At 59.4% G+C, this 22,805-nt stretch overlaps 8 protein-coding genes across 8 annotated transcripts; 5 read left to right on the top strand and 3 right to left on the bottom strand.

Annotated features, from left to right (window-relative positions):
- Nucleotides 1–510: 510 nt before the first annotated feature.
- On the top strand, nt 511–7,324 carry ACA1_037850 (serine/threonine kinase; the record flags this gene model as incomplete). The annotated part of the gene is made up of 22 exons (XM_004335578.1): nt 511–604; nt 712–986; nt 1,154–1,335; nt 1,483–1,600; nt 1,687–2,001; nt 2,077–2,152; nt 2,224–2,391; nt 2,503–2,600; nt 2,700–2,766; nt 2,833–3,288; nt 3,361–3,713; nt 3,790–3,921; nt 4,020–4,196; nt 4,294–4,410; nt 4,482–4,526; nt 4,593–4,912; nt 4,998–5,355; nt 5,434–5,726; nt 5,812–5,929; nt 5,978–6,557; nt 6,651–7,144; nt 7,217–7,324. 22 exons carry the CDS (start codon nt 511–513, stop codon nt 7,322–7,324), a joined length of 4,944 nt encoding a protein of 1,647 aa, XP_004335626.1.
- Nucleotides 7,325–7,467: 143 nt separating this feature from the next.
- ACA1_037840 (uncharacterized protein) lies at nt 7,468–8,725 on the top strand (the record flags this gene model as incomplete). The annotated part of the gene is made up of 6 exons (XM_004335577.1): nt 7,468–7,548; nt 7,622–7,723; nt 7,788–7,901; nt 7,970–8,159; nt 8,233–8,374; nt 8,464–8,725. 6 exons carry the CDS (start codon nt 7,468–7,470, stop codon nt 8,723–8,725), a joined length of 891 nt encoding a protein of 296 aa, XP_004335625.1.
- Nucleotides 8,726–8,903: 178 nt separating this feature from the next.
- ACA1_037830 (uncharacterized protein) lies at nt 8,904–11,069 on the bottom strand (the record flags this gene model as incomplete). The annotated part of the gene is made up of 9 exons (XM_004335576.1): nt 8,904–9,232; nt 9,304–9,573; nt 9,655–9,948; nt 10,049–10,105; nt 10,188–10,272; nt 10,365–10,524; nt 10,621–10,740; nt 10,855–10,912; nt 10,997–11,069. 9 exons carry the CDS (start codon nt 11,067–11,069, stop codon nt 8,904–8,906), a joined length of 1,446 nt encoding a protein of 481 aa, XP_004335624.1.
- A 903-nt stretch (nt 11,070–11,972) lies between these two features.
- ACA1_037820 (uncharacterized protein) lies at nt 11,973–13,496 on the top strand (the record flags this gene model as incomplete). Its single annotated transcript, XM_004335575.1, has 6 exons — nt 11,973–12,125; nt 12,227–12,373; nt 12,454–12,577; nt 12,661–12,910; nt 12,977–13,131; nt 13,228–13,496. The coding sequence occupies 6 exons, from the start codon at nt 11,973–11,975 to the stop codon at nt 13,494–13,496; spliced, it is 1,098 nt and encodes a 365-aa protein (XP_004335623.1).
- A 193-nt stretch (nt 13,497–13,689) lies between these two features.
- On the top strand, nt 13,690–14,316 carry ACA1_037810 (dual specificity phosphatase, putative; the record flags this gene model as incomplete). Its single annotated transcript, XM_004335574.1, has 2 exons — nt 13,690–13,845; nt 13,912–14,316. The coding sequence occupies 2 exons, from the start codon at nt 13,690–13,692 to the stop codon at nt 14,314–14,316; spliced, it is 561 nt and encodes a 186-aa protein (XP_004335622.1).
- A 97-nt stretch (nt 14,317–14,413) lies between these two features.
- ACA1_037800 (uncharacterized protein) lies at nt 14,414–15,364 on the top strand (the record flags this gene model as incomplete). Its single annotated transcript, XM_004335573.1, has 4 exons — nt 14,414–14,596; nt 14,655–14,777; nt 14,834–15,011; nt 15,090–15,364. 4 exons carry the CDS (start codon nt 14,414–14,416, stop codon nt 15,362–15,364), a joined length of 759 nt encoding a protein of 252 aa, XP_004335621.1.
- A 348-nt stretch (nt 15,365–15,712) lies between these two features.
- ACA1_037790 (uncharacterized protein) lies at nt 15,713–16,216 on the bottom strand (the record flags this gene model as incomplete). Its single annotated transcript, XM_004335572.1, has 1 exon — nt 15,713–16,216. One exon carries the CDS (start codon nt 16,214–16,216, stop codon nt 15,713–15,715), a length of 504 nt encoding a protein of 167 aa, XP_004335620.1.
- Nucleotides 16,217–16,674: 458 nt separating this feature from the next.
- Nucleotides 16,675–22,522, bottom strand: ACA1_037780 (RhoGEF domain containing protein; the record flags this gene model as incomplete). Its single annotated transcript, XM_004335571.1, has 16 exons — nt 16,675–16,981; nt 17,054–17,685; nt 17,797–18,514; nt 18,602–19,189; nt 19,274–19,376; nt 19,456–19,605; nt 19,688–19,919; nt 20,029–20,160; nt 20,239–20,544; nt 20,641–20,739; nt 20,821–20,904; nt 20,978–21,066; nt 21,163–21,249; nt 21,340–21,790; nt 21,877–22,042; nt 22,167–22,522. The coding sequence occupies 16 exons, from the start codon at nt 22,520–22,522 to the stop codon at nt 16,675–16,677; spliced, it is 4,500 nt and encodes a 1,499-aa protein (XP_004335619.1).
- Between the last annotated feature and the right edge of the window lie 283 nt (nt 22,523–22,805).

Genomic DNA, 22,805 nt, shown 5'->3' with positions numbered 1-22,805 from the left:
GCTGCCGCGACCTGTGCCGCTCACCACAACATACGATGCGCGACTTTAGGGTGCTGAAGGCCCCGTGCAAGTGTTGAAGCACATCACCTGGTTGAGCACACCACAGCTTGGATTGGCCGCTGGTAATGATCATCGTGGTGGGCCTCATTTTTGTGCTTGGTTGGCACGTTCTTCTGCGGGCGTGTCCAACGAGTGCGGCCCCTCCCCGACAACAGTTGGGGAAAGGCCGAGCGGAGTCACTGCAGATTCGGTGAGCGGTCAGGACAAACCGACAAGCTCCTCGATTGGTTGACCGTATTAGGTCGTAGGCGTGGCCTATTGGTGGGATAGGTGGGGAACCAGCTGCCGACCCTGTTGGCTAGGCGAACCGGAGTAACCAGGTTAGACGCCGGTGGGCAAACCAAGTCGGCGCCCACCTTTTTTTTTAAGCTTTTACACCCAGCCCCAGCATCTTCTATCCTCCTGCTGGCCGCCACAACCCACAAGGCCTTCCTTCAACACAACTGCGACATGCCGTCTCACCACCGCCACGAAGGCCCACTATCCCTGGTGGCTGCCACCTGTCTCGTGGTCGCTGTGGTGGCACTCCTCTTCCCCGCCTGTGGTACCTTCTCTTCGGCTCCATCTTTGCTGTGTCGTGAAAGAAAGCACAAAGAAGATGATGCATCAACCAACCTAACTTCGTACCTTGACACACATATCAATGCACAGGCGGGGTCCAGCTGTACGGCGGAGGAGTGTCGGATGGCCTCAACCTGTTCAACCAGATGACCTACCAGTACCGGTTCTATAGCGACGTGACGTCGGTGACCTACTACGCGGCCTCGACGGCGGTCGGCGCCGCGAACTACCGCCTCGGCGTGTACGATTTCATGGCCGTGGACACCACCCTGCCGGACGACCTTTACCAGGAGGGCTTCATCCAGCTGCCTCTCATGGCCAGCTCGCTCGTCATCTACCACAGCCTCAACATTTCCAGCACCCTCGTACGTACCCATTTTTCCCCTACGTAGTGCACCGCAACCGGTGTCCACTTCACCATTCTCTAATTGGCTCGGACCTAAATTGATAAAGTGGAAGATTATTGTGATTGGTTGCGATCGCCCCGGGCGCTAATCACGGTCAATGGGGCGTTTCATAACACAACACGCAGATCTTGGACGGGCCGACGCTCGCGGGGATATGGCTGGGAAACATCACGAATTGGAACGACCCGCAGCTGCAGGAGCTCAACCCCAACTCAACCATGCCCGACGCCCCCATCCGCATGAGTTACTTCTCCGGCATCAGCTACGGCACCCACGCCACCTTCGTCAAGGCCCTCGCCACCTTTGAGTACGCGGCGTCGCCTACAACTTAACTCCGGAGCAACCACTCCTGCGCAACACTTTAACTCCGAGCTACTCATAAGTAATGCGGGCGCTGGGATGACCGATCTGACATGTATGGTGTGGTTTTCCTGGTTGTTCGTGACGCGTGCAGTCCCCAGCTGGAGGCCATCCTGAAGGCGCACAACTACTCCCTCGGCGTTCTGCCCCCGGCAGTGGCCGGGCGGGCCGTTGCTCAAACCTCGGCGGCCACCCTCCTGAGCTTCGTCAAGGTACCTTGCATTCACCAAGCAACTCTCTCCACCTCGTTCAGCCTGGGCCTGCTTATTGATGCCCTTCTTCTTCTTCTTCTCCACAGAACAACGCCAATGCGTTCTGCTACCTGAACTTGAACGGCGCCAAGGTGGCGAACATGCCGGTGGCGGCGATGAAAAACAAGGCCGGCAACATCGTGTACCCCACCGAGACGACGGTCACGTCGTCCATGGACGACTTCCGTTACGTGCTCGACGAGGGCGACCTGGCCTACGATCTGGGTAACGGCGCAGGAAACAATTCGTGGCCCATGACCTTCGTCGTGTCCGTGGCCCTCTACAAGAACATCACCCGCTCCGACTGCTCCTACGTCTCCGAACTTCTGCAGTTCATCGCCTGGACCCAGGTCAACGAAGAGGTATGCACCTCGCCATTTCTTTCATTCCTTCGTCCTCACTCTCGAATCTCTTAACCGGTATCGTCGGACGCTCAGGTTGCCACGGCCGTCGATTCGATCCAGTACGTGCCGCTCACCTTCGGCTACAAGAAGCGCGTGACCGACATGATCAGTGCGTTTCTCCCATGATACAACTGGTGGAACCAAGGGCTGACGCAATGCTGCTGCTGCCACTACTTATAGGTCAGATCACGTGCAACGGCAGTCCTGGCCTGTCGGCGGCCTTCCTCGTGGGCATGGGGCCGTCCTATCCGATTTACAACACCTGGTTCCTCAACTACGGCTCCGGTCTTTTCCAGCTCAAGTACTTCAACTCCGATTCCGCCACCACAGTGTCGGAGATCCTGGCCAGTGCGTCTTCGCTCGATCTTTCTTTCGTTCTTTCGCTCTTTCGTTCGTTCGTTCTTTCCCGTCAAGGACCCAAGACCTGACAGTCTTGCGCCTTTCGGCATTGGCGCGCAGACGATCTCGACTTTGCGACGCCGAACCAGGGCTTGACCTCGACCCTCCAGGCTTCGATGCCCGACGTCAAGCCCATCCCGAGCTTCGCCTTCGCGGTCGTGCCTGGATATAACGTACTGCTCTACCGACAGCCCGCTTTTCTGCCTTTCGCCACTCATGCTTCACATTCCACTCACTTCACACCCCACCCACACCAGGTCCCTGAATTGTACAAAACGACACCGCTCGTCCTCAGCTTCCAAGTCATTTCCGAGATCATGCTGGGTACGTCACCAGCCACGCTTTCCCTTCAAGGCCTTCCAGCTTACTTTCCCTTTTCCTGCACACCAGGCAACATTGTGAAGTGGAACGACTCCCAGATTGCGGCGCTCAACCCGAATATCTCAAACCTCCTGCCCAATGCCAACATCGTGGTGGTGTACAACACCCCCACCGATCCGATCACCCTCATGTGGACCTCGGCGCTGAGCCGCGCGGTCCCGGGCTTCAACTCGGCCGTTGGGCCGCTCTCGCAGTTCACGCCTCTGGTGCCGACCGCCAGTCTGGTGGGCGTCAACGCCACAGTGTCACCCATGCAGCCCATGAGCACGACCACCTACACCTTCACCATGTGGAGCAGCAACGAGCTCCAGGCGCTGCGTAACGTCAAGGTGGCCAGCCTCGAGAATTGGGCCGGGAACACGGTGGACTTCAGCCTCGGCACAATCCAGGCCACCCTCGACGACTGGACCGGCGACACCGACAGCACCACCGCCGTCCCCTTCCCCTCCTTGGCCAAGCGCGACAGTACGTGCACTTCTTCCGTTAGTGGTCAGCGCCGCCTCGAGCTCACATTCCTTCCGCACACAACCCACACAGCCGTCTCGTCGAACAGCTGGCCGATGGTGATGTACAATCAGATGTGGGTCTACCAGAGCACGATGACCAACTGCAACAAGGCCAAGTCCCTGGCCGACTGGCTGTACTGGACGCAGACTGACTCCGAGGCCCTGACCTCGGCCACCAGGAACTACGTCCTGCCGCTGAGCAGCGTGGACCGGTTCAACAAGACCATCCTGACGCGCATTGCCAGCATGACCTGCAACGGCGTCGCCGTGAGCTCGGTCGCTGGCTGCGTGTACCAGGGCATGGTGTGCGCCGACGCGGGCGCGTGCGTGAATTCCAAGTGCGTGTGCCACAGCGATCGCCAGGGCGAGTACTGTCAGACCGCTGTACGATTACGCACCCCCGCCCTTTGCTCAGAGGGAAACTGTGACATCGATTGCTTCGCTCACACGAGCACCGCAGGTCTCGTCCTCCGACAGCCTGAGCACCGGCGCCATCCTGGGCATCGTGCTGGGCGCCTCCATTCCCGGAGTGATCATCCTGGTGTGCCTCATCGTGCTCGTGGCCGTCGCCATCTCCACCTTCGCTGCCAGGGTGCGTTGCAACGACAACAGACCAACACCACCCCTGTGTGAAAGTGGTGGGGCCTGGGCTGACCTCAATGCGGGTTGTCGCGCTGCTTACGGTTGCAGAGGCGCACGAAGGGCGACTGGGAGATCGACTACAGCGAACTGGAGATGGGCGAGCAGCTCGGTACGGGCGGATACGGAGAGGTCAACAAGGCCATGTGGAAGGGTACCGAGGTTGCAGTCAAGATGATGGTCGCCTCCAGCATCACCAAGGACATGGAGCGGGACTTCCGCGATGAGGTATATACCGCGTCTCTCCGGCGAGCCCACCCACTTCCGCACACGGGGCCGTCGGTGAGCTTAAAAACTCACAACTACATGTGTGCGTGTACCACAGGTGAGGGTGATGACCGCGCTCAGGCACCCCAACGTGGTGCTGTTCATGGCCGCGTGCACCAAGCCGCCCAAGATGTGCATCGTCATGGAGTTCATGTCTCTCGGCTCGCTCTACGACGTACGCGCTCTCCAACCACATACGCTCGTGTGACGGCGCCTCACTCTAGCGTGTTTCCTCTCCATCAACAGCTGCTTCACAACGAGCTCATTCCTGAGATTCCGTTCCAGCTCAAGGTACTGTAGCTGCACAGCGAACCGAATGCAGTGTTTCTCATCACTCAATCGCGCGCGTGTGAGCAGGTCAAGACCGCCTACCAGGCCGCCAAGGGCATGCACTTCCTGCACTCGTCGGGCATCGTGCACCGCGATCTCAAGTCGCTCAACCTGCTGCTCGACTCCAAGTGGAATGTCAAGGTGTCCGACTTTGGGCTCACCAAGTTCCGCTCGGAGATGAAGAAGGGCCAGGGTGCGGCCGACCACCTGCAGGGCAGCATCCACTGGACCGCGCCCGAGATCCTCAACGAGTCGCTCGACTCCGACTTCATCCTCGCCGACGTCTACAGCTTCGGCATCATCCTGTGGGAGATCCTCACCCGCACCCAGCCCTACGAGGGAATGAGGTGCGTCACATACCAGGAATTCCTTATTGCTCCGGTGGTCTTTTACTGACGTGATGTGTGCGTGGTGCGCGGTGCGTGGGGCCAGCCCTGCGGCGATCGCTGTGGCGGTGATTCGCGACCAGTTGCGGCCGAAGATGCCGTCGTCGGTGGTGTCGCTGGACTACGAGGACCTGGTGCGCAGCTGCTGGCACGAGGACCCCACGATCCGGCCCACGTTCCTCGAGATCATGACCCGCCTCACCAGCATGAGCAACGACAACAGCAGCGGCGGCGGCTTGCAGTCGTCGAGCTACTCGGGCGGGTCCACCAGCGACCTGCCCCTCCAGCACACCGGCTCGTCGGCCTGGAGCCTCAACTCCAACACCACCTCCTCGGCCTCCGACGGCTCCCATTCATCGGCCAAGTCCGGCGGGGCCGCAGGCATCCGCCCGCCCGACGGCGAGGTAGCATTCCTTTGCATTCCACCGTGTGTGTCGTGCGTGTCGTGCGGGAAGTTGATCGTGTGTGCGGTGTGTGTGTAGGTCACGATCGTGTTCACGGATATTACGCGTGCGGCGTCGTTGTGGGAGTTCAGCCCGAACGCGATGCGCGACGCGACGCTGCTGCACAACCAGCTTCTGCGCTCGCTGCTGACCGAGCACCGCGGCTACGAGGTCATCTTCGCCAAGGACCGCAACACGGGCGAGGGCTCGTTCTGCATCGCCTTCCACACCCCCGCCGAGGCCCTCGAGTGGTGCACGGCCGTGCAGCAGGGCCTGCTCCAGGTCGAGTGGCCCTCTGAGCTCCTCAACCACCCCGGCGCCGCCGAAGAATGGTACCACCACCCGACACGACACCACGCACGACACAACACACGCGCTCATAATACTAATCATTTCGGGCTGGTTGAACCCCAACAGGGCGGATGTGGGCGACAAGGTGCTGTACAAGGGTCCGCGGGTGCGGATGGGCGTGCACCTGGGCAAGCCGCACAAGACGCGCGACCCGATCACCCGCCGGGTGGAGTACTACGGGCCGGTGGTCAACACCGCCGCGCGCATCACCTCGCTCACCCACGGCGGGCAGGTCATCTTCTCCCACACCGTGTGGCACCGGCTCAACGCCGACGCCGCCGCGCTGGTCAAGGAGGAGCACCGGGTCCTCTCCCTGGGCAAGTTCGACATGCCCGACGCGCCCCGCGGCGCCAAGCTCTACGAGCTCAAGGTCAAGCACCTCGAGGGCCGGTTCTTCGGCGGCGTGTCGACCGGCGCCGGCGACGTGTCGTCGTCATCGGGCGCCGGGTCGTCCGAGCACTCGGGCGGCGGCGGCGATGAGGGAGACAGCGGCGGCAAGCGGTCGGGCAAGAGCGAGGACAGCGACGAGCCGATGCAGGAGGCGGTGGGCGAGGGGATGATGTACAAGGAGGACCACTTCCTGACGTCGGCCAACCTGTGCCGGTGGGTGATCGACTTCAAGGAGATCCAGATGGGCCGGCAGATCGGGATGGGGTCGTACGGCGTGGTCTACACGGGCAAGTGGAAGGGCGTCGAGGTGGCGGTCAAGCGGTTCATCAAGCAGAAGCTCGACGAACGCCGTATGCTCGAGTTCCGCGCCGAGATGGCCTTCCTCTCCGAGCTCCACCACCCCAACATCGTCCTCTTCATCGGTACGCTCCCTCTCTCATGACACGACACGACCAACGACACGACCACGACACGACACGGGTGTAGTGCTGACGTGACACGACACGACACACCAGGCGCGTGCGTGAAGATGCCGAATCTGTGTATCGTGACCGAGTTCGTGAAGCAGGGCGCGCTGAAGGAGATCCTGGCGGATAACTCGATCAGGCTCGCCTGGGACCAGCGTCTGCGCGGACTGCGAAGCGCCGCGCTGGGCATCAACTACCTCCACTCGCTCGAGCCGGTGATCGTGCATCGCGACTTGAAGCCGTCCAACCTGCTCGTGGACGAGAACTGGAACGTCAAGGTGGCCGACTTCGGCTTCGCGCGGATCAAGGAGGAGAACGCGACCATGACCCGCTGCGGCACGCCCTGCTGGACGGCGCCGGAGGTCATCCGCGGGGAGAAGTACGACGAGCGGGCCGACGTGTACAGCTTCGGCGTGATCATGTGGGAGGTGCTGACCCGCAAGCAGCCCTTCGCCGGGCGCAACTTCATGGGCGTCTCGCTCGACGTGCTCGAGGGCAAGCGCCCGCAGATCCCCCTGGACTGCCCCGAGAAGTACAAGAAGGTGCGACCTCGCCCCCCCCCTTTGCGTTGAACAAGTTGTACTCACCTCATTCACGAACACACACAACCACAGTTGATGAAGAAGTGCTGGCACAACAATCCGGAGAAGAGGCCCCCGATGGAACTCATCATCGAGAGGCTCGACGCCCTGCTTGGCCAGGAAGGTGCCCGCGACGTCTAAACCACACGTCGTCGGCCACCCTGTCTTGCTGTACCTGTACCCCTGTAACTGTAGTATATACTTGTTTTTAAACTACTACGCGCCTCCGGATTGGTGTGGCGAAGTAAATAGACAGCAAAAAAGACAAGAAAATCACAATAAACATGGACGACGCAGCCTTTGCGCAGCTGGTGTTCAACCCCTACGAGAGCAGCCGCGAACTCACGGACGACGAGAGGCTTCAGGTTCTCCTTTTACTTCTTTCCTCTCTTTCTCCTCTCCCTCTGTCTTTGCCGCCGGCTAAGCGTGGCTGCGTAGTTGCGGCGGGGGGTGCTGTTCGACAGCACCAAGATCGACGTCTTCGAGCGGTCGAGCTTCCGTCAGCTCACCCCGCCCCTCTCCCCCGACCAGCTCCGACTGGTGCTCTCCCTTCTATTCTAATTTTTAATGCAACAAAGTTGGGTCAGTTGTGACCCTTTGCCAGTTTGCTGAGGCGCTGGTGGAGGCGGACCTGGGCGAGTGGCCCGACGCTGATCTGCCGTCGGGCCTGTGGAAGTGCCACAACCTGAAGATGTTGTCCTGCCACGGCAGCAAAAAGGTCCTCTTCTTCTTCTTCACCATCACCATCATCGTGTTCTCCAAGAACTCACACCACGACCGTCCCAGATCACGTCGTTGAGTCCTGCGATCGGCCGCATGAAGAAGCTGCGGGAGCTGAACGCGGGCAACTGCAGCCGGCTGCGCTTCTTGCCCTTCGAGATCACACACACCCTTCTACCCCAGAATCGCCATCTGCTCGCCTTCACGACCGGGGACACGAAGGACCGGCTAGCACCTCTTCCTCGCTTCCCCACAGGTAAGCAAACCACAAAGTGCACACTTCGCCACGGGTGCAGACTCCAGAGTTCACCACGCCACTGCCGCGGCAGGTCCACTTTCGCTCAAGGAGACGACCGCGCGTGCGATCGTGCGGCGTCCACCCGGCAGCCGACGGCCAGATGAGGAGGTGCCGCTCCCTGCGGACCTGGAATCGTATCTGCGCGCCGCGAAGCGCTGCTCCAAGTGCCACGGGTAAGTGATCGATCCACTCTACCACTGCCGCAGCACGAGTGAATGAATGAATGAAGTGAACGAACGAATGAATGAATGAATGCGTGCAGGCCGTTCTTCGACGCCTACTTTGCGTGTTGGTCGGCGTGGGACAACGTCTTCTGGAAGGTGCCTCTGCTGTCGATCTCGTGCTCGCGGCAGTGCGCCAGGGCCATACCCAACCTCATGGTCGCCGACGGCGAGCCTGTGCCGCCACCCACCTACCAGTACTCCGCCTACGACGACTATGGCTATGACGACGACTACGGCTATGACGATGACGACGACCGCTACGATGATTGTGAAGAGGAGCTGTTGCGTGATCTGTTATGATAAATGAAAGATCTACGATTGTCTATTTGGCATGTTGGAACTAACTGTACAGGATACAACGTTGGCCTCTCCAGAATCGGCCGCTCCCACCTCCTCCCCCAACCTATGTGCATGTGATTGTCGTTCGACGCGTCGTGCGCCGACGTAGCGGAGCGTAGCAGAGCAGAGCACTTGTCGCTTAGCCGCGGAGGAGGTTGTCGTTGCCCTTCCACGGGTCGTGGTAGAGCGGAGAGTGGGAGGCGCCCTCGAAGCCCGGGTCGTCGATCTTGACGCCGTAGATGCCTGGCATGCTGCCCCGCCTAATGAGGAACGCCAGCAGGCCCGCCAGCGCGCCGAACAGACAGGCCAGCAGGAGCGCGCCGGCGGCGGCACCCACCGCGATACCCGCGATCTCGCCGCCGCCGAGGCCGCCGCCGCCGGGCACGCAGCCGCAGGCGTCCGAGTCGGCCGAGTAGCCGCTGCCGTAGGCATCCTCGCACAGCTGGTCCGTGACAAAGCAGTAGCAGTCTGCAGAAGCAAAACGCGCGTGAGTGCGCTGTATTTGTGTGTGTGTGTGTGTGTGTGTGTGTGATGCGTACCGCAGCTCTCGACGGAGGAGTTCCAGAAGCGGCCCTGGCTGCGGCAAGCGTCGACGGCCATGCTCGAGCACACGCACCCGCAGAGGGTGGGGTCGGGCGACACCACGAAGTCCTTGTCGACGACGTTGCACTGGTCGTCGGTGAGCGGACAGCCACAGCTGCACGTGGCAGCGTCGTAGGTGCTGTTGGCCGGACAGTCGGCTTCAGTCAGCGTGCACTGGCAACCGCAGGTCTCGTTCACGCTCGCCCAATAGGGGTTGCCATTGTGCTCTGTGACACGAGGCGAGGGTTGAGGTTAGGGGAATGATGATGATGACGTCAGCACACGCGGCGCGGGCAGAGAAGTTGTACGAGCTTGGCACAGCTCGTCGGTGACGGCGCACACGCAGCCGCACACGGGAGGCGCCTGGAACACTTCATTGGGGCCACACTCCGACTGGACGCAAGCCGTCACGATCTTGGCGTAGACGTCCGCGTAGGTCACGTTCGACTCCCTCGTCACGAACCCCTTGATGGGGGTGAGGTCGGTGCTGTCGTCCTGCACGAAGCCGACGATCTGGAGCGTGTACTCGATGTTGTCCTTCGTGAACGTGTCGGTGAGGACCAGATCGGAGAACGAGAAGCGGTCGTCGCACGGCACGCTGGCTGTAGCAATCCAATGCATTTTTTTCCGTCAGTCACACGCCGCTGGCCTCACCGCCGCAACCGAGCGACGCCCTAAGGGTGGAGAGAAAATGTGACGTACTCTTCTGGATGACCGGGTCGCAGTTGGCGAGCACCGTGTTGGGGGTCTCAATGAAGTCTGTGCAGGGCGCGCGAGAGGTAAGATCAGCACCACTGCAGAACTAGCACAGTCAGTTGTCTTGAGACGACGAAGAGCGTACTGAGTGGGTAGCTGATCGAGAACGGCTGGCTGAGCTCCGGAGCGTCCATGGACAGAGTGAGGCGCAGCTGGGTCGGAGAGAAGCCCTGCAGTGGGTCGAGTGTCAGTGCGCGTGTACAGAAAAAAGACACGACACGCACGGCGTACACAGGACACACGACGGGGGGGGGACACGTACGGCGATGGGGTTGTTGTAGTGGGTCATCCTGCCGATCTTGGTGGCCACGCCATCGGTGGGGTTGGACACGATCGTCACGTTGCTGACTCCGCGGAAGCCCACGCCCGAAGAACCGAAGCAGTTGCAGGTGACGCCCCAGATCGGATTGCACTCGCCCCACCTGGTACAGCCCACGCACCGCACACGCACAGCCGCACACGCGTTAGACGCCGCACCAACGTACATATACGCCCGGCCAGACATGGGGGAGGGGTACCTCTGTTGGTTGTCGTCGGGCTCGTTGAAGCCCAGGGAAGGACACGCAGAATTGTCGACCCACGAGCAGCCGTTGGCTGCAGAGCAGTCGCAGTAGTCGCATGTGCTGGGCGTGTCTTGTCTATATATAAATATAAAATAAAGATAATAAATAAATAAAATAATATTGTGTGGTGGGTGCTGAGAGTCAGAAGTGAAGCGATGGATGGGGGGTGGGCGGATGGGCGAGTCCAACCTGAAGGAACCGGCGACGTTGACGTGGAAGGTGTCTTGGACGTCAAACTTGTTTTGGCCTGCAACAGCAGCAGCAGCACGAGCCAGTCAGCCATCCGCAGAAAGACGAAGCTAGAAGGCTTGGTGGGGTAAGGGGGCCGTACCGCTGGCGAAGACGACCCAGGCCATAAGGCAGAGGGCCAGGATGTGTACTGCCCGATGAGATACTCGCTTCATTTCTGTGATGTGTGACGGTGCTCTTGGGTGGGGGGTTCTTCTTCCTCTTCTTCGCTTGACACTGTTCCGCAACACCTGGTGCAGAACGTGGCTTGTCTTCTCGAAGCGGGCCGGTGAAGGTGCGGCGATGTGAAGGTGCGAGTGGAATATGAAGAGAATAAGAAGACCAGCTGCACGCAGAGAGAGAAGTGCAGAACAATAAAAACTCCTGGACAAGGTGGTGGTGACAGGTGTTTTATAGGTACCTTCCCTGCACCGTGCCTCGTCTGGACTCCCACCAATCCCCAGGGTAGCCCAACTGGGGATCCTGCACAGGCTCCGCTTTGGTAAACTCCTAGTGCACCACACCAACCATGGGGCGTGAGTCGCACAGGCCACCGCCTTACGATGTTGCCGTACGACCGAACGAAAGAGGCATTTTCGCACTTTTTTTAACTCCGATTGGGCCGGCCTTTGTTCCACAGAACGGCGAGGACTTCTGGTTGCTCCGGAGAGAGCACGGCGGGTCCTGGTATATGGGCAAGGGAGTTTAGGAGTGTGGCCAGGAGCAGCTGGGATAGGGTGTAGCATACACGACACCTTGGGAATCACTGCCCAACCCCCGAATTAACGATCTGCCCATCATACTCGCGGATACGCATGGCCACTTGGTGGGAGATAAACACCAAAAGTCCTGTGAGTGTACCATACCACCACCAAGCCACGAAAAAAAAACCACCACGACTTGGCATCGCTTCTATACACTTATCTCTTCTATCCAGCGTCTCCTTCACACCAGCCACCTTTCCTAGCTCGAAGGAAAGAGTGTTCCCAACGAAAAAAGACGGCAAAAAACCAAGCCGTACCTTTCGTTACCAGACGCCACACCACTTACCTACCTACACACAAACGGAAGCGATAACGATGCGGTCTTCCTGTTCGGCTGTCGTGCGAGTCTTCGCGGGGCTACTCGTGCTCTGCGCCCTGTCCCAGTCGCTCGTGGTGACCAAGTTTCCCCACTTCCAGACCTTTGACTCGTGGGACGAGTGCAGCTATGCCGGAACGTGTTACGAGAAGGTATCGCCATCACCTGTTGACCACACACCACACACCACACACCACACGCACGAGTGAGTTGGGATGTGGCTGGTGGCTGATCGAAACGGGGGCGTACGCAGGAATGCATCAACCTGCCGGCGGGATGGGCGAACGTGCCGATCGAAGCCGTGGAGTTCTACAACCAGTCACGCAACTGGTGGATCACCGAGGGCCAGACGTCGTCGAACGTCGACTGGGAGACCAGGAATCCTCTCACGTGTAGCGAGGTACGTGCGCTGGGCTCGAGACATCGCTTGACCGCCTCTCGCAGCAGTTTCTCAGGCCTCACCTCGCCCTCTCGCTGCAGCTGTTGACCGGTCCCTGCGGCGACCACACGAGCACCTCGGGCAAGTACGCCTATATCGAGGCGTCGGGGTGCTACGGTTCCGAGTTTGAGTTCTTCAGTCCCACCATCATGTACACGAACGAAAGTACGAAACAAGCGACGCCAGCGCTGGTGGTGGTTACGCGCGTACCATGCCGACTGATGTGCGTGTGTGTGGCTGGTCCGCAGGCGCCACGGTGAGCTTCTACTACTTCATGTACGGTGCGGACATGGACGCCGCCGAGGGCAAGGCCACGCTCACGCTGTCGATGAAGGCCCTCAACGCGTCTTCCCCGTCGTGGGTCGACGTGGTGACGTTCACCGGCCAGCAGCAGACCAGCCCCACCGAGGCTTGGCGAGTCCACGAGGCCAACGTCGACAGCCTCCTCCCGGCGACCGCCTCCACCAGCGCTCCGATGGCTGTGCAGTACAGATTCAGGTGAGTATCACATCATGTGCTGTAATGACGTGGCAAGGTAGCGGTACTGATGCTGGTCGTGTGTAGGGCTGCGACGGCTGGCACGAGGGGCTTGACCAAGGACTTCTTCAAGAGTGATATCGCGCTCGACGATGTGCTCTTTACCCAGAGCGGTGCATCCAAGGACACCACGCCTTACGTAGACCCCACGCCGACGCCCTCGCCTTCGCCAGCGAACGACGGTACAACGTTTCTCTGTGTTTGCGTGTGAGCCAGTGCACTGTCTATCGAGGTGCTGGATGGGTGGCTTACCGTGCGTCTTCTTCTTGTTAACACAGCTGCTCCTGGCGGCGGCGGCGGACTGGAGGACTGGGAGATCGGCACCATCGTGGGCAGCATTCTGGGTGGCCTGTTGTTGCTTGCCCTTCTCCTGGCCGCGGCCGTGATCATCCTCCTGCTCATCATCAGCCCGAGGCGCAACATGCAGAAGGTGCGCAGCGGCTCCACGAGCAGCTCGGGAGGCTCGGGCAGCTCCGACAACGAGGCGCCGGTCAACCCGATCGCGCCTCCGCCCACGGAGCACTACAGGAACAGTGTGGTCATGTAAAGGCCGACGGCGAGCTCTGGGATCGTCCGTTTGGATGTGGATGTAGGTGTGCATAGTGGAGAGGAAAGCGGAACATGTAGATATAATCGGCCTAAAAGAAAACAACCGGCTTTTGTTGCTTGGCTCAAGGAAGTAGTTCAGCGAATGAGGGAGGAGGAAATGGGGAGCTAATCTTTGGGCAGACAAGAAGAAGATGGAGGAGAGCAGCAAGGCGGTACCTGTGTGTGGGCGCTTCCCGCAAGTGCCCTTCTGTGGCTGCACCATCCCGTGTCGGGTTGCGATGAAGGAGGTCCAGCTCTACAAGGTCCTGCCGGGGCTCTACCTTGGACCCCTTCAAGCGGCGTACAAGGTCCGCCTCAGCTGTTGAGGAGCTGCGCCACCCCTGCTTGCCTAATGAGCAGGAGGGCGGCGGAAGGTGGGAGAACTGCAGGAGCAGGGGATTACGCACATCCTTGACTTGGCCGACCAGCCCTACACGAAGTACACGGACCGCTTCAAGTACCTGAGCATAGCGATTGCGGACAACGAGAACGAAGACCTGCTGCAACATTTCGCGAGCACCAACGCTTTCATCAACGACGCAATAGCGCGAGGGGGCGCTGTTCTCGTTCACTGCGACGCCTGCGTCTCGCGCTCGCCCAGCGTAGTCATCGCGTATCTTCTACACTCGCAACGAATGGATGTCGATGCAGCCCTCGCTTTCGTACGCACCGCCCGAAGCCGTGCCAAGCCCAACGAGGGATTCATGCGCCAGCTTCGCATCTACAACTCATCTTTGCCATCTCGTTGCGATTCGAATAGTGGTGGGAAAACCGTGTAGCGCGAGGCGCAATAAATGAAATCTGTCGATGTCCGCAAAATAGCCGAGCGCACAGGCAGCACAACAAGGGGCCATCAATAGCAAAAAACAAGCAACAATGAACGTCCAGGCCGAGAACCCCGCTGTGGTGTATCAGCAAATTGAGAATCGCGAGGAGCACGAGGAAAATTGCCCTCAGCAAGATGAGCCGGCCGAGGTCGAGATGACCTACACCGCCGAGAACCAGGCCATCATCGATAACTCGACCAAGTGGGTCTTCTTCCTCATTCTTGTCCAGATGGTACGGTTATTTTCACTCTCCTATCCAACCAGCGGTCATCTTACCCTTCCTTCTCTAGCTCGTGTCGATTCCCGAATGGGGTCCGGGCACCTTCGGTACCTTCTTCCCGTACTTCAATCTCTTCATGGCCATCCTCGGTTGGATTGGTGTGCGCCGCCAGCACCTCGGCTTGATCGTCTCGGTACGTCAGTAATACCCATGCTTCGTGATGCATTTTGCTAACGTAGGATCGTACAGCACTTCCTCTATTCGATGCTGTGCCTGTTCGGCCTTGTGATGGTGTTCTCCCTCTCCGTCTTCTACGCCGCAAACATCCGCCTGGAGTGGCTGGCCATCTTGACCTGCGTCATCTTTGCATCGAGCTTCCTCCTCAGGAAGCAGAGGCTGCTCATCCAGGCCCTCTGCACCAAGAAGGGTACGCAGCACCCTTCGCGCTCTTCCCGCCCCTGCCAGCCGCAACTCATCACGCACGCCCATGTTCACATGCCCGCAGTCCCTGTGATGGTCGACGCTGAGGACCCCATGGTGGTGGAGCTGCCCATGACCCCCCTGGAGGCTCCCTCGGCGCCCTCAGTGGTGGCCGGCGACCACATGCCCGCCTTCTACCCGGCCTACCCTCAGGACCAGCCCATCCCCATGCTCATCCAGACCGAGGCGGGCAACCAGGTCGTCTACATGTACCCGGTCATGCCCAACCCTCAGTTCGCGCCCGCGCCCGCCGAGTTCCAGCAGCAGCCGCAGCCGCCCAAGGACGCTTCCCAGCAGTAACGGGATGCCTGATACGCGCGTGTACCACTGAAGCAAGAAGAGTGTCGGTCAGTGTAAATAGCCAAGGAATCAGCACTCGTTCAACCAGCATCGCTTAGGTTCAAGAAGGAGGGAGACGGCAAGTGCGGAAGAAGGAGGAGGAGGAGGAAGAGAGCTCGGTCTTGCCAACATTTTTATCAACAAAGAAGAGCGTGTGTAGTGGTGGAGTAGCCGCCTACTCACGCCCACGGTTCTGTGGTACAAGTGAATGAAGGGAGGACTAGGCAGGAGGTCTCCCCTTCGTAAGTGTACAGTTGTGTGCCAGCGTGAAACGGATAATAAATAAGAGATGGGGCGGGTGCAGAGGGTTCAGAGCGAGGAGATGAGGCAGTAGAAGAGCATGAACATGATGACGAAGACGCCGCCCAGGAACTTGGGATTGCCGAGCCACTCGTCCGGCTTGCTGGGTTTCTCGAGTCGCATCTCGTCGTAGAAAGTCTTCCAGTCGACTCGTCGAAAATCCTTTCGTTCCCAGCGATCGTATCGCTCAAATCGGCTTCGCAGGTCGATCGACGTAATGGTAGTTCGCGATTTACGCCTCTTCTGCACCTCGCACCAGCACATGCGCCGCCAGTAGTCGTTCTTGTTCTCGATCACCGACTGCTTGTAGTTGTTCCTGAACTCGTGGTCGTCATCCCCCTCAATCTCGTGCCGCTTCTTGATGCTCTTCTTGGGGCTTGAGGTTTGCGTTCGCGTGACGTTGAAGGAGGCCGCCTTCTTCACCACGACTCGCCTCTCGCCCTCGGTCAGTATCACCTCCTCCTTTATGGTCGTTGTCGACGTCGTCTTCACGATCGTCAGATCGTCGAGCATGTTTCTAATCTCATTCGCCATGATGCAAAATTCGGAAGGATCGCGCAATCCTGAGACTAGCCTATCCTTACCGACAAGATACAGGTCGAACGATGATGGTAAGGCAGTGCTAGGGGTCAGGGCTCATTCGGCACACTCGTCTCGGCGTGATCCAAGAGACGATCGACGAAAAGGACAAGGGGCGGTTGTCCTGGCTCTATTCCTCCTTTCCGTTTTCACCAGCCGTGCGCCCGCACGCCTCGCATATTTCCGCAGAAGTCGTGGGAACGCACCACAAGGTTCATTCTCCCACCACCTGCCCTCCCACGTCCGCGGAAGAGATGTGGTTGGTGTGGCCTTTGCTATTGATGCCATCGACTTGATGGTGGTGTGCTAGTCGCATACAATCCGATGATAGGGGTAATTATTGTATTTTTACAGGGCGTGCGAACCTTTTCGATAAATAGAGACCTGGCGCTTCAGTTGCCCGCCAAGATGGAGGAGCGTGGAGAGGACGGCGTAGAAGAGGCGGGCGATGAGTATGGCGAGGTGTCGGCCGATGAAGGCTCGGTGGAGCCCGTGGTGGGCGAGATGAGCTGGTCCTCCGGTTTCGACCTCCGCGAGCGCTGTGGCTTCTGCTCCACTGCCGGCGCCGCAGCCGCTGCCGCCGCCATCTCCCTCTGCTTCTGTTCCCACTTGGAACGGGTCGATCGGAACGAGTGCATCCGTATTGACCGCAGGTGGCCCAGCTCGCGCTGTCTTACCTCCTTCGTGAACGTCGAATTGCTGTACACCATCGATAGTTCGATTAGGTCAGAGTGCACACAATCACAGAAAGGAGAAGGCGCGGAGGCGCACCTTGTGGTTTCGAGCCTCAGTTCGCTGTTGACTCGCTTGCCCAGCATGCCACCCTCCTTCTTCCATTCGGTGATGTCGTCTCCGCTAGTGCTCCTTGCTTCGCTCCTCTTCTCCTCCTCCGCCGTCGCCCTCCTCTCCCTCCGGAGCTTTCCACAGGCCTCCGCTTCATCACCAGACGACGACGACGACGATTCATCCTCGCCGTTGTTGTTGTGGTGGTGCTGGTTAGCTTCCTCCTCTTCCTTGTGCTCTTGCTCGTGGTGCTCTTCGGTTCCTCCTTTGATCGCCCTACCATCCCCGTCCTTCGTCTCCTCCCTGCTGTCGCCCTCTCGACCTTGCTCGCCCGCTTCGCGATCCTGTTCCACCTCTCGCGACTCCTCCCGCACCTCCGACGCCGCGCCACCCTCTGGCGGTTTCTGCTCCGCCGCCTCGGTGTCCTTCGCGGCCTGCTCCTCTTCGCCGGCGTGCTCTCCGTTCGCCGAAGGTGCAGCATCGGGCGAAGAATCGCTTCGCCGCTGCTCCTCCTCGGTACCGGCTTCCGATAAGCCAGTAGGCGATGTAGAGCCAGAGTGCTTCTTCTCCGTCCTCTTCTTCGCGGGGACAGCGTTGTCAGAAGCGGATAGCACAAGAGGCTGGTAAACGGCACACAAGACGACACACACAGCTGGTTGAGAATGGCAGTTGCGTTGCGCAGGTGCTGCCGTGTGTGTGTGTTTTTGTGTTTGTGTGTTTGTGTCGTGTACCTGAGCCTGCGGGAGAGAGGCATGCTCTATCGCGCTACCGGAGCCCGACCGCGGTTGGGATGGTGTCGCGGTGACGATGCGCTGGAAGAGGGACGACGATGACCCAGACTTTTGAATCATCGCCTCCTTGAGACGTTGCGCGCTAATCTTTCTCTTGAGCCGAGCTTTCTTGTCCTCCTTGGCGGCCTCTATGCCAGCATTCTGCTGTGGGTCCTCCTTCTCCTTCTCCTTCTCCTTCACCTTCTCTTCCTTTTCGGTCGTCTCCGCTGAAGTTGCAGTTGCCGCTGCCGCAGCCGCCGCAGCTGCAGCTGCTGCCGCCTTCTTCTCCGCCCTGGCCTTCTTCTTCTCGCGCCTCTTCTCCTTGGCCTTCTCCTTCTCGTCCCTTTCATCGTCGGTCGATGCCACCTCACTGGCGTTCGAGCCCTTCCTCCTGCGGGACCGCTGGATGATGGCCGTCACCTCCGACGACCTGGGGCCGCCGATTCCGTCGTCCAGCTTGCCGGCCTTGCCGCCCGACGATGACGATGACAGCTCGTCGCTGTGCGGGTGCGTGGCGGCGGAGCTCGAGGTCGAGAGCGAGCGCCCAGGGCGTGTACCTCGCACATCGTCCTTCCCGCCGCTCTCCTTCTCGTCGGCCGACTTCGACTTCCCGATACTGCTGATACTGCTCCGGCTGCTCCGCTTGGAGTCTGTGCTGCTCTCGCTTTTCCGTTTCTCCCTGAAGCCACATCGCGATCAAGTGAGTGAGCCATGCACGCGCGTACGAATGCGGAAGAGAAACGCGGAGGCTTGAATGGATACGCACTTGGACGCACGCCTGCCCTTGCCCTTCTCCTTGTCGTCCAGCTTCTTCTCCTCGCGGAGGTAGCTCTGGCGTTGCTTGATTCTGGGCGATGGCACGCAGTCGGCACAGGAGACCGAGGAGCCGAGCCCGGAGTCGGCAGGGTGCGATGACGACGACGAAGACGCCTCCACGCCGTTGAGGTCAGAAACGGAGATCTGCGTCTTGAGCGATCGCACGCTGCTGGAGTAGTGCGGGAGAGGCGACCGCGTCTTGGATCGTTTCCGCAGGAAGAGCCGCGAGAAGAGCGAGGGCGATTCGGCCTTTACCATGCCCTCGGTGATGGTGTGTCGACCTCGCGAGCCCTTCTTGCCGCCATCCTTGGCATCGGGCACGCCGCCGTTCACTTCAGGCGGCTCGAAGGCGCCCGAATCGACCCCCCGTGGCGAGCCAGGGTCGAGAATCGCCTCCACCTCTCCCGAGTTCAGTTGTCGCGGAGGCGAGGGGAGCGAAAGCGAGGCGTCTGCCTCGCCGGACTGGGCCTGAATCTGCCGGATGCGGGCAGTGTGGGCACGCAGCCGTGACTCCCATCGTGAAGACACTGTGCTGGATCTGCGGAGATGAGAGGTGGGGTTGGCGACGCGAAAATGCAACAACAACAACAACAACAACAACGTGAACTGACATGTGGGGTACCTAGCGATCATGGAATCTTCGGGCAGAAGGGGTGAAGTATAGCGGCCCTCGATGGTCTCCTTGTACCTGGCAGCCTTCGATTGAGCCGTGTCCCTCACTCGCTCTGCAGCGACACCGTTGTGTAATTTTAGATGTTGAATCAGAAGAGTGAAGACACTCTAAGGAGCTAATATTGCACATACCGTAGTGTTCGCTTCGCTTGGCTTCGATATCGCTTCTGAGCGCTTGGAACGCACGCACCCAGTCGTCCCTCTCGAAGGCGGACTTGGCGTACAGTCTAACTAACGCCGTCTTGCCGCCCTCCGACGTGAGAGCCAACCCGAACTTGTCGCCTGTCGACGTTTGACACCGCGCACCGTCGCCGTCAAGTGAGTTGTCGTGCGCGCTTGGGAAGAAGGGGGAGGAAAGACGAACGTTCGGTGTCGGGCATGGGCGCGGGGGAGACGTGGTAGAGGTTCCACGAGTGGAGGTACTTGAGGACCTGGAGGTCCGGCTCGCCCTTCCGGCCCTTCTTGACCATGGGCTTGGTTTCGAGCAGCAGGTCGTTGAACAGGATCACGACTCGGTTCTCCTTCTTCTTGTTCTCCAGCGACCACACCACCATCTCGCCCTGTCGCACGTACTTACGCGACGCCTGCGCCAGATTCTGCACGATCGACAATCACCGACGCCAAACAACGATTAGCACGACAACCCTCAAGCGCCAGCGACATCACATCGCCGAGGCGGTTACGAAGGTGAATGGAGACACGTACGTCTATCTTGCCGAAGAGTCTGGACTGGATCTCGCTGACCTTGGTGATATTCTCGGCCTCCTCGCACCTCTTTTCTATGTACACCGCCACCTCTCTGATCTTCTCCGCAGCTTTCCCGAGCGATTCGTAATCCTAGGGGAAGGCGTGTCACAGCGTCAGCCGTTATGCCATGGCGGTGGGTGCGGGAACTGGGCACAGCCCTGCACATACCAGATGTTCGGGATCGCTGTGGCTAATCAGGTCTTTGAGAAGCAGCTGGTATCGAGGGATACGCTGGACGGGCTGAATCAGCAAAGCGGCGATGTCCTGGCCATTCGCCTTCTCGGCGCATTCCTGGACACAGCACGTGAACAGAGCGCTCTTAGCGATCGGAACGATCACCGCGAAGAGCGTCTCAAGCGTCATTACCTCGAGGAATTGTCGAAACTTGGGCATCTGCTTCTTCAGGCTGGTGATGTGAGCGATGGCCTTGTTGTACTTGGTGACGTACTGCGTGTACGCTTTCAAAAATGCGGCCTGTTCAACGAGGAGGCGTTGAGTGTGAGCATTCACATTTCGAAAAAGCGGATAAAAGCGGGGCCGGTGTCGGGTCATGAGTGGTGATGCGCGTACAACTTGCAGGAAGATATCGCCCAACGACTGGTTGGGGTGCCATTTGGCGAGACGCGGCTTGATATCGTTCAGCATCTTGCCGTTGTAGTTACGAATCACCTGGAGCGAGCACACGGTGGGATGAAGGGGGTAGTGAGCATCACGTTAAACAGCAGTCGTGCCACCAAAAAGAGCACAGACCTGGATATCTGCAAACACTCCCTTGAACCCTTCGAGGGCCTCGTCCTTCGATTCCAGCTCTTTTCGCAACGGCTCCAAGAAGACCTGCGCACACGAGACCCGGACATGAGCCAAGCGTCCGTAGTAAAACAGGGCACGAAGGAATACAAATCGGTACCTCGGAGAGGAGTCGAAGGTTGTCGACGTAGTCCTGCTCGGTCTTCTCAATTTCACGGGCCACGCTTTCTCTGTAGGCCGCATTCCTCACTACGAAGCCGATGCATGTAGAACGTCAGCCCCCTTTGGTGGCCCGATGGGGTGGCCGCTCATGCCAAAAAGGTGGCGGCGGGAGGGTGAACGCACGCTTCTTCCTGTATTTCACACGCGCCAGCCTGCCTCGGAGAAGGGCTTGCAGCTTGACTACGCCCCGCATCAGGATCTCTTCTTCCTCTGTTAACAAAGAAAGCAAAAACACAGAAGGCGCGTCACTATGGCAGCACAACAAGTTTGCGGTAAGTTGGCGTCCGCGAGGGAATGTACGTGGCGAAAGGGTGATGACGATCACCGATCTGGGGCTGCTCTCGCCGTCTTCTAATTCTAGCACCTTCTCTTTGCCCTTTTCCTGGCCCTCGTCGATGGTGACGACAGTGACCCGCCGAGTCGAGGCGTCCGGCTCCTGCGACGGTGGCGAGGGGGCCTGTGATCGGGGCGATGGGAGCGGCGGCAGGGGTTTGCGTGGTGATTGGCTCCGGGGCGAGGAGGGCTCGGCGTCCTTGATGCTGATGATCTCCTCTGATTCGGTTGCGGCGAGCGAGGAGCTTCTTTCGCCGGAAGACTGGGCTCCGAGGGATGCAGCGATGATTGCCCCAGCCCCGATCCCATACGTAGAGGCCGCTTCCCGTGTGACCAACTTCGCCTTTGACGCCACCACCCGCTTGGTGGCGGGAATGTAGACCGAGGAAAAGTTCCGCTGAGCTCGCTTGCTCGTCTCCTGCACGACAAAGCGGTGCTGATCGTGAGCCACTGACACACATGTGCGACGCACACGCACACAGTCGCAGAGAAACCGAGACGTACCTGAAGGTGGCAGGTGAGGATGCGCACGGCGCGCGCCTTATCCGCATCGGTGAAGAGCTTGCCCTCCGTCATTCCGAGTTCCTCCTCGATCTCGCCGGCCGACTTGAGCTTGAAGTAGAAGTTCCACTCGAGCACCGCTATCTTCGCCAGCTCTTCAATACACTCCCTACACGAGTGTCGCTCACGCGTAAGCACGGCGCACCAACAGTGCAAACAAAGGAGCGCTGCTGGTGTGGGGTGGCGCTTGTGTGAAGGTAGGATGAGAGCACAAAAAGAAGCCCAATACGTACAGGACTTTGATGAGGTTCTTCTCCTCGTAAAGATCGGCGACGGTGAACTTCTTCTTGGCGGGAAAGTCGTGTTCATCGAGGGCCTCGAGGAAGAAGAAGAGATTCTCCTTACGCCTGAAAACGGCCTTCTCCTCGTGAATCTTGGGCACGGAATTGGGCTTCAAGGTGAGCATGACGCGACAGAGCAGCACGCCGTCCTTGAGATTGTCCCAGATGGTGATTTGCTTGCCCGCATCGGCGGCTCCGCCCGCTGGGTTCAGATCTTCGACAAGAATCTGCTCGAGCCATCGCCGCAATGCTAGCTCGCGTAGCAAGAAGTTGCGGATCAGCTTCGTGCCCACGACGACATCTCCCATTTCCTTCGTCGTAGCAGGCGCTCCTTGCAACTTCTGCTGATTGTCCGCCCTACTCTTACACTTTACCAATTTCTCTGACTTCTTCAGTTTCGTCTCGCGTCGCAAGATGGCACTGCCACCTCGATCAGTCGTAAATGATGCAGTTGCGGGTCCGTCCGCCTCGATTCGATTCTCTTTCCTTTTCGGTCCGAACTTCCGTCTTCGTCGTCGTGGTCGACGGCGTATCAGTTGGAGAGGAAGGAGGAGGAGGCCAGCAGGAAGGAGGCTGAAGAGGTGCGAAGCA

This window comes from Acanthamoeba castellanii, assembly GCF_000313135.1.
Source record: "Acanthamoeba castellanii str. Neff unplaced genomic scaffold scf7180000084568, whole genome shotgun sequence".
NCBI lineage: Eukaryota > Discosea > Longamoebia > Acanthamoebidae > Acanthamoeba > Acanthamoeba castellanii.
The sequence above is the reverse complement of the archived record's forward strand: the minus strand, read 5'-3'. Positions and strand labels throughout refer to the sequence as shown.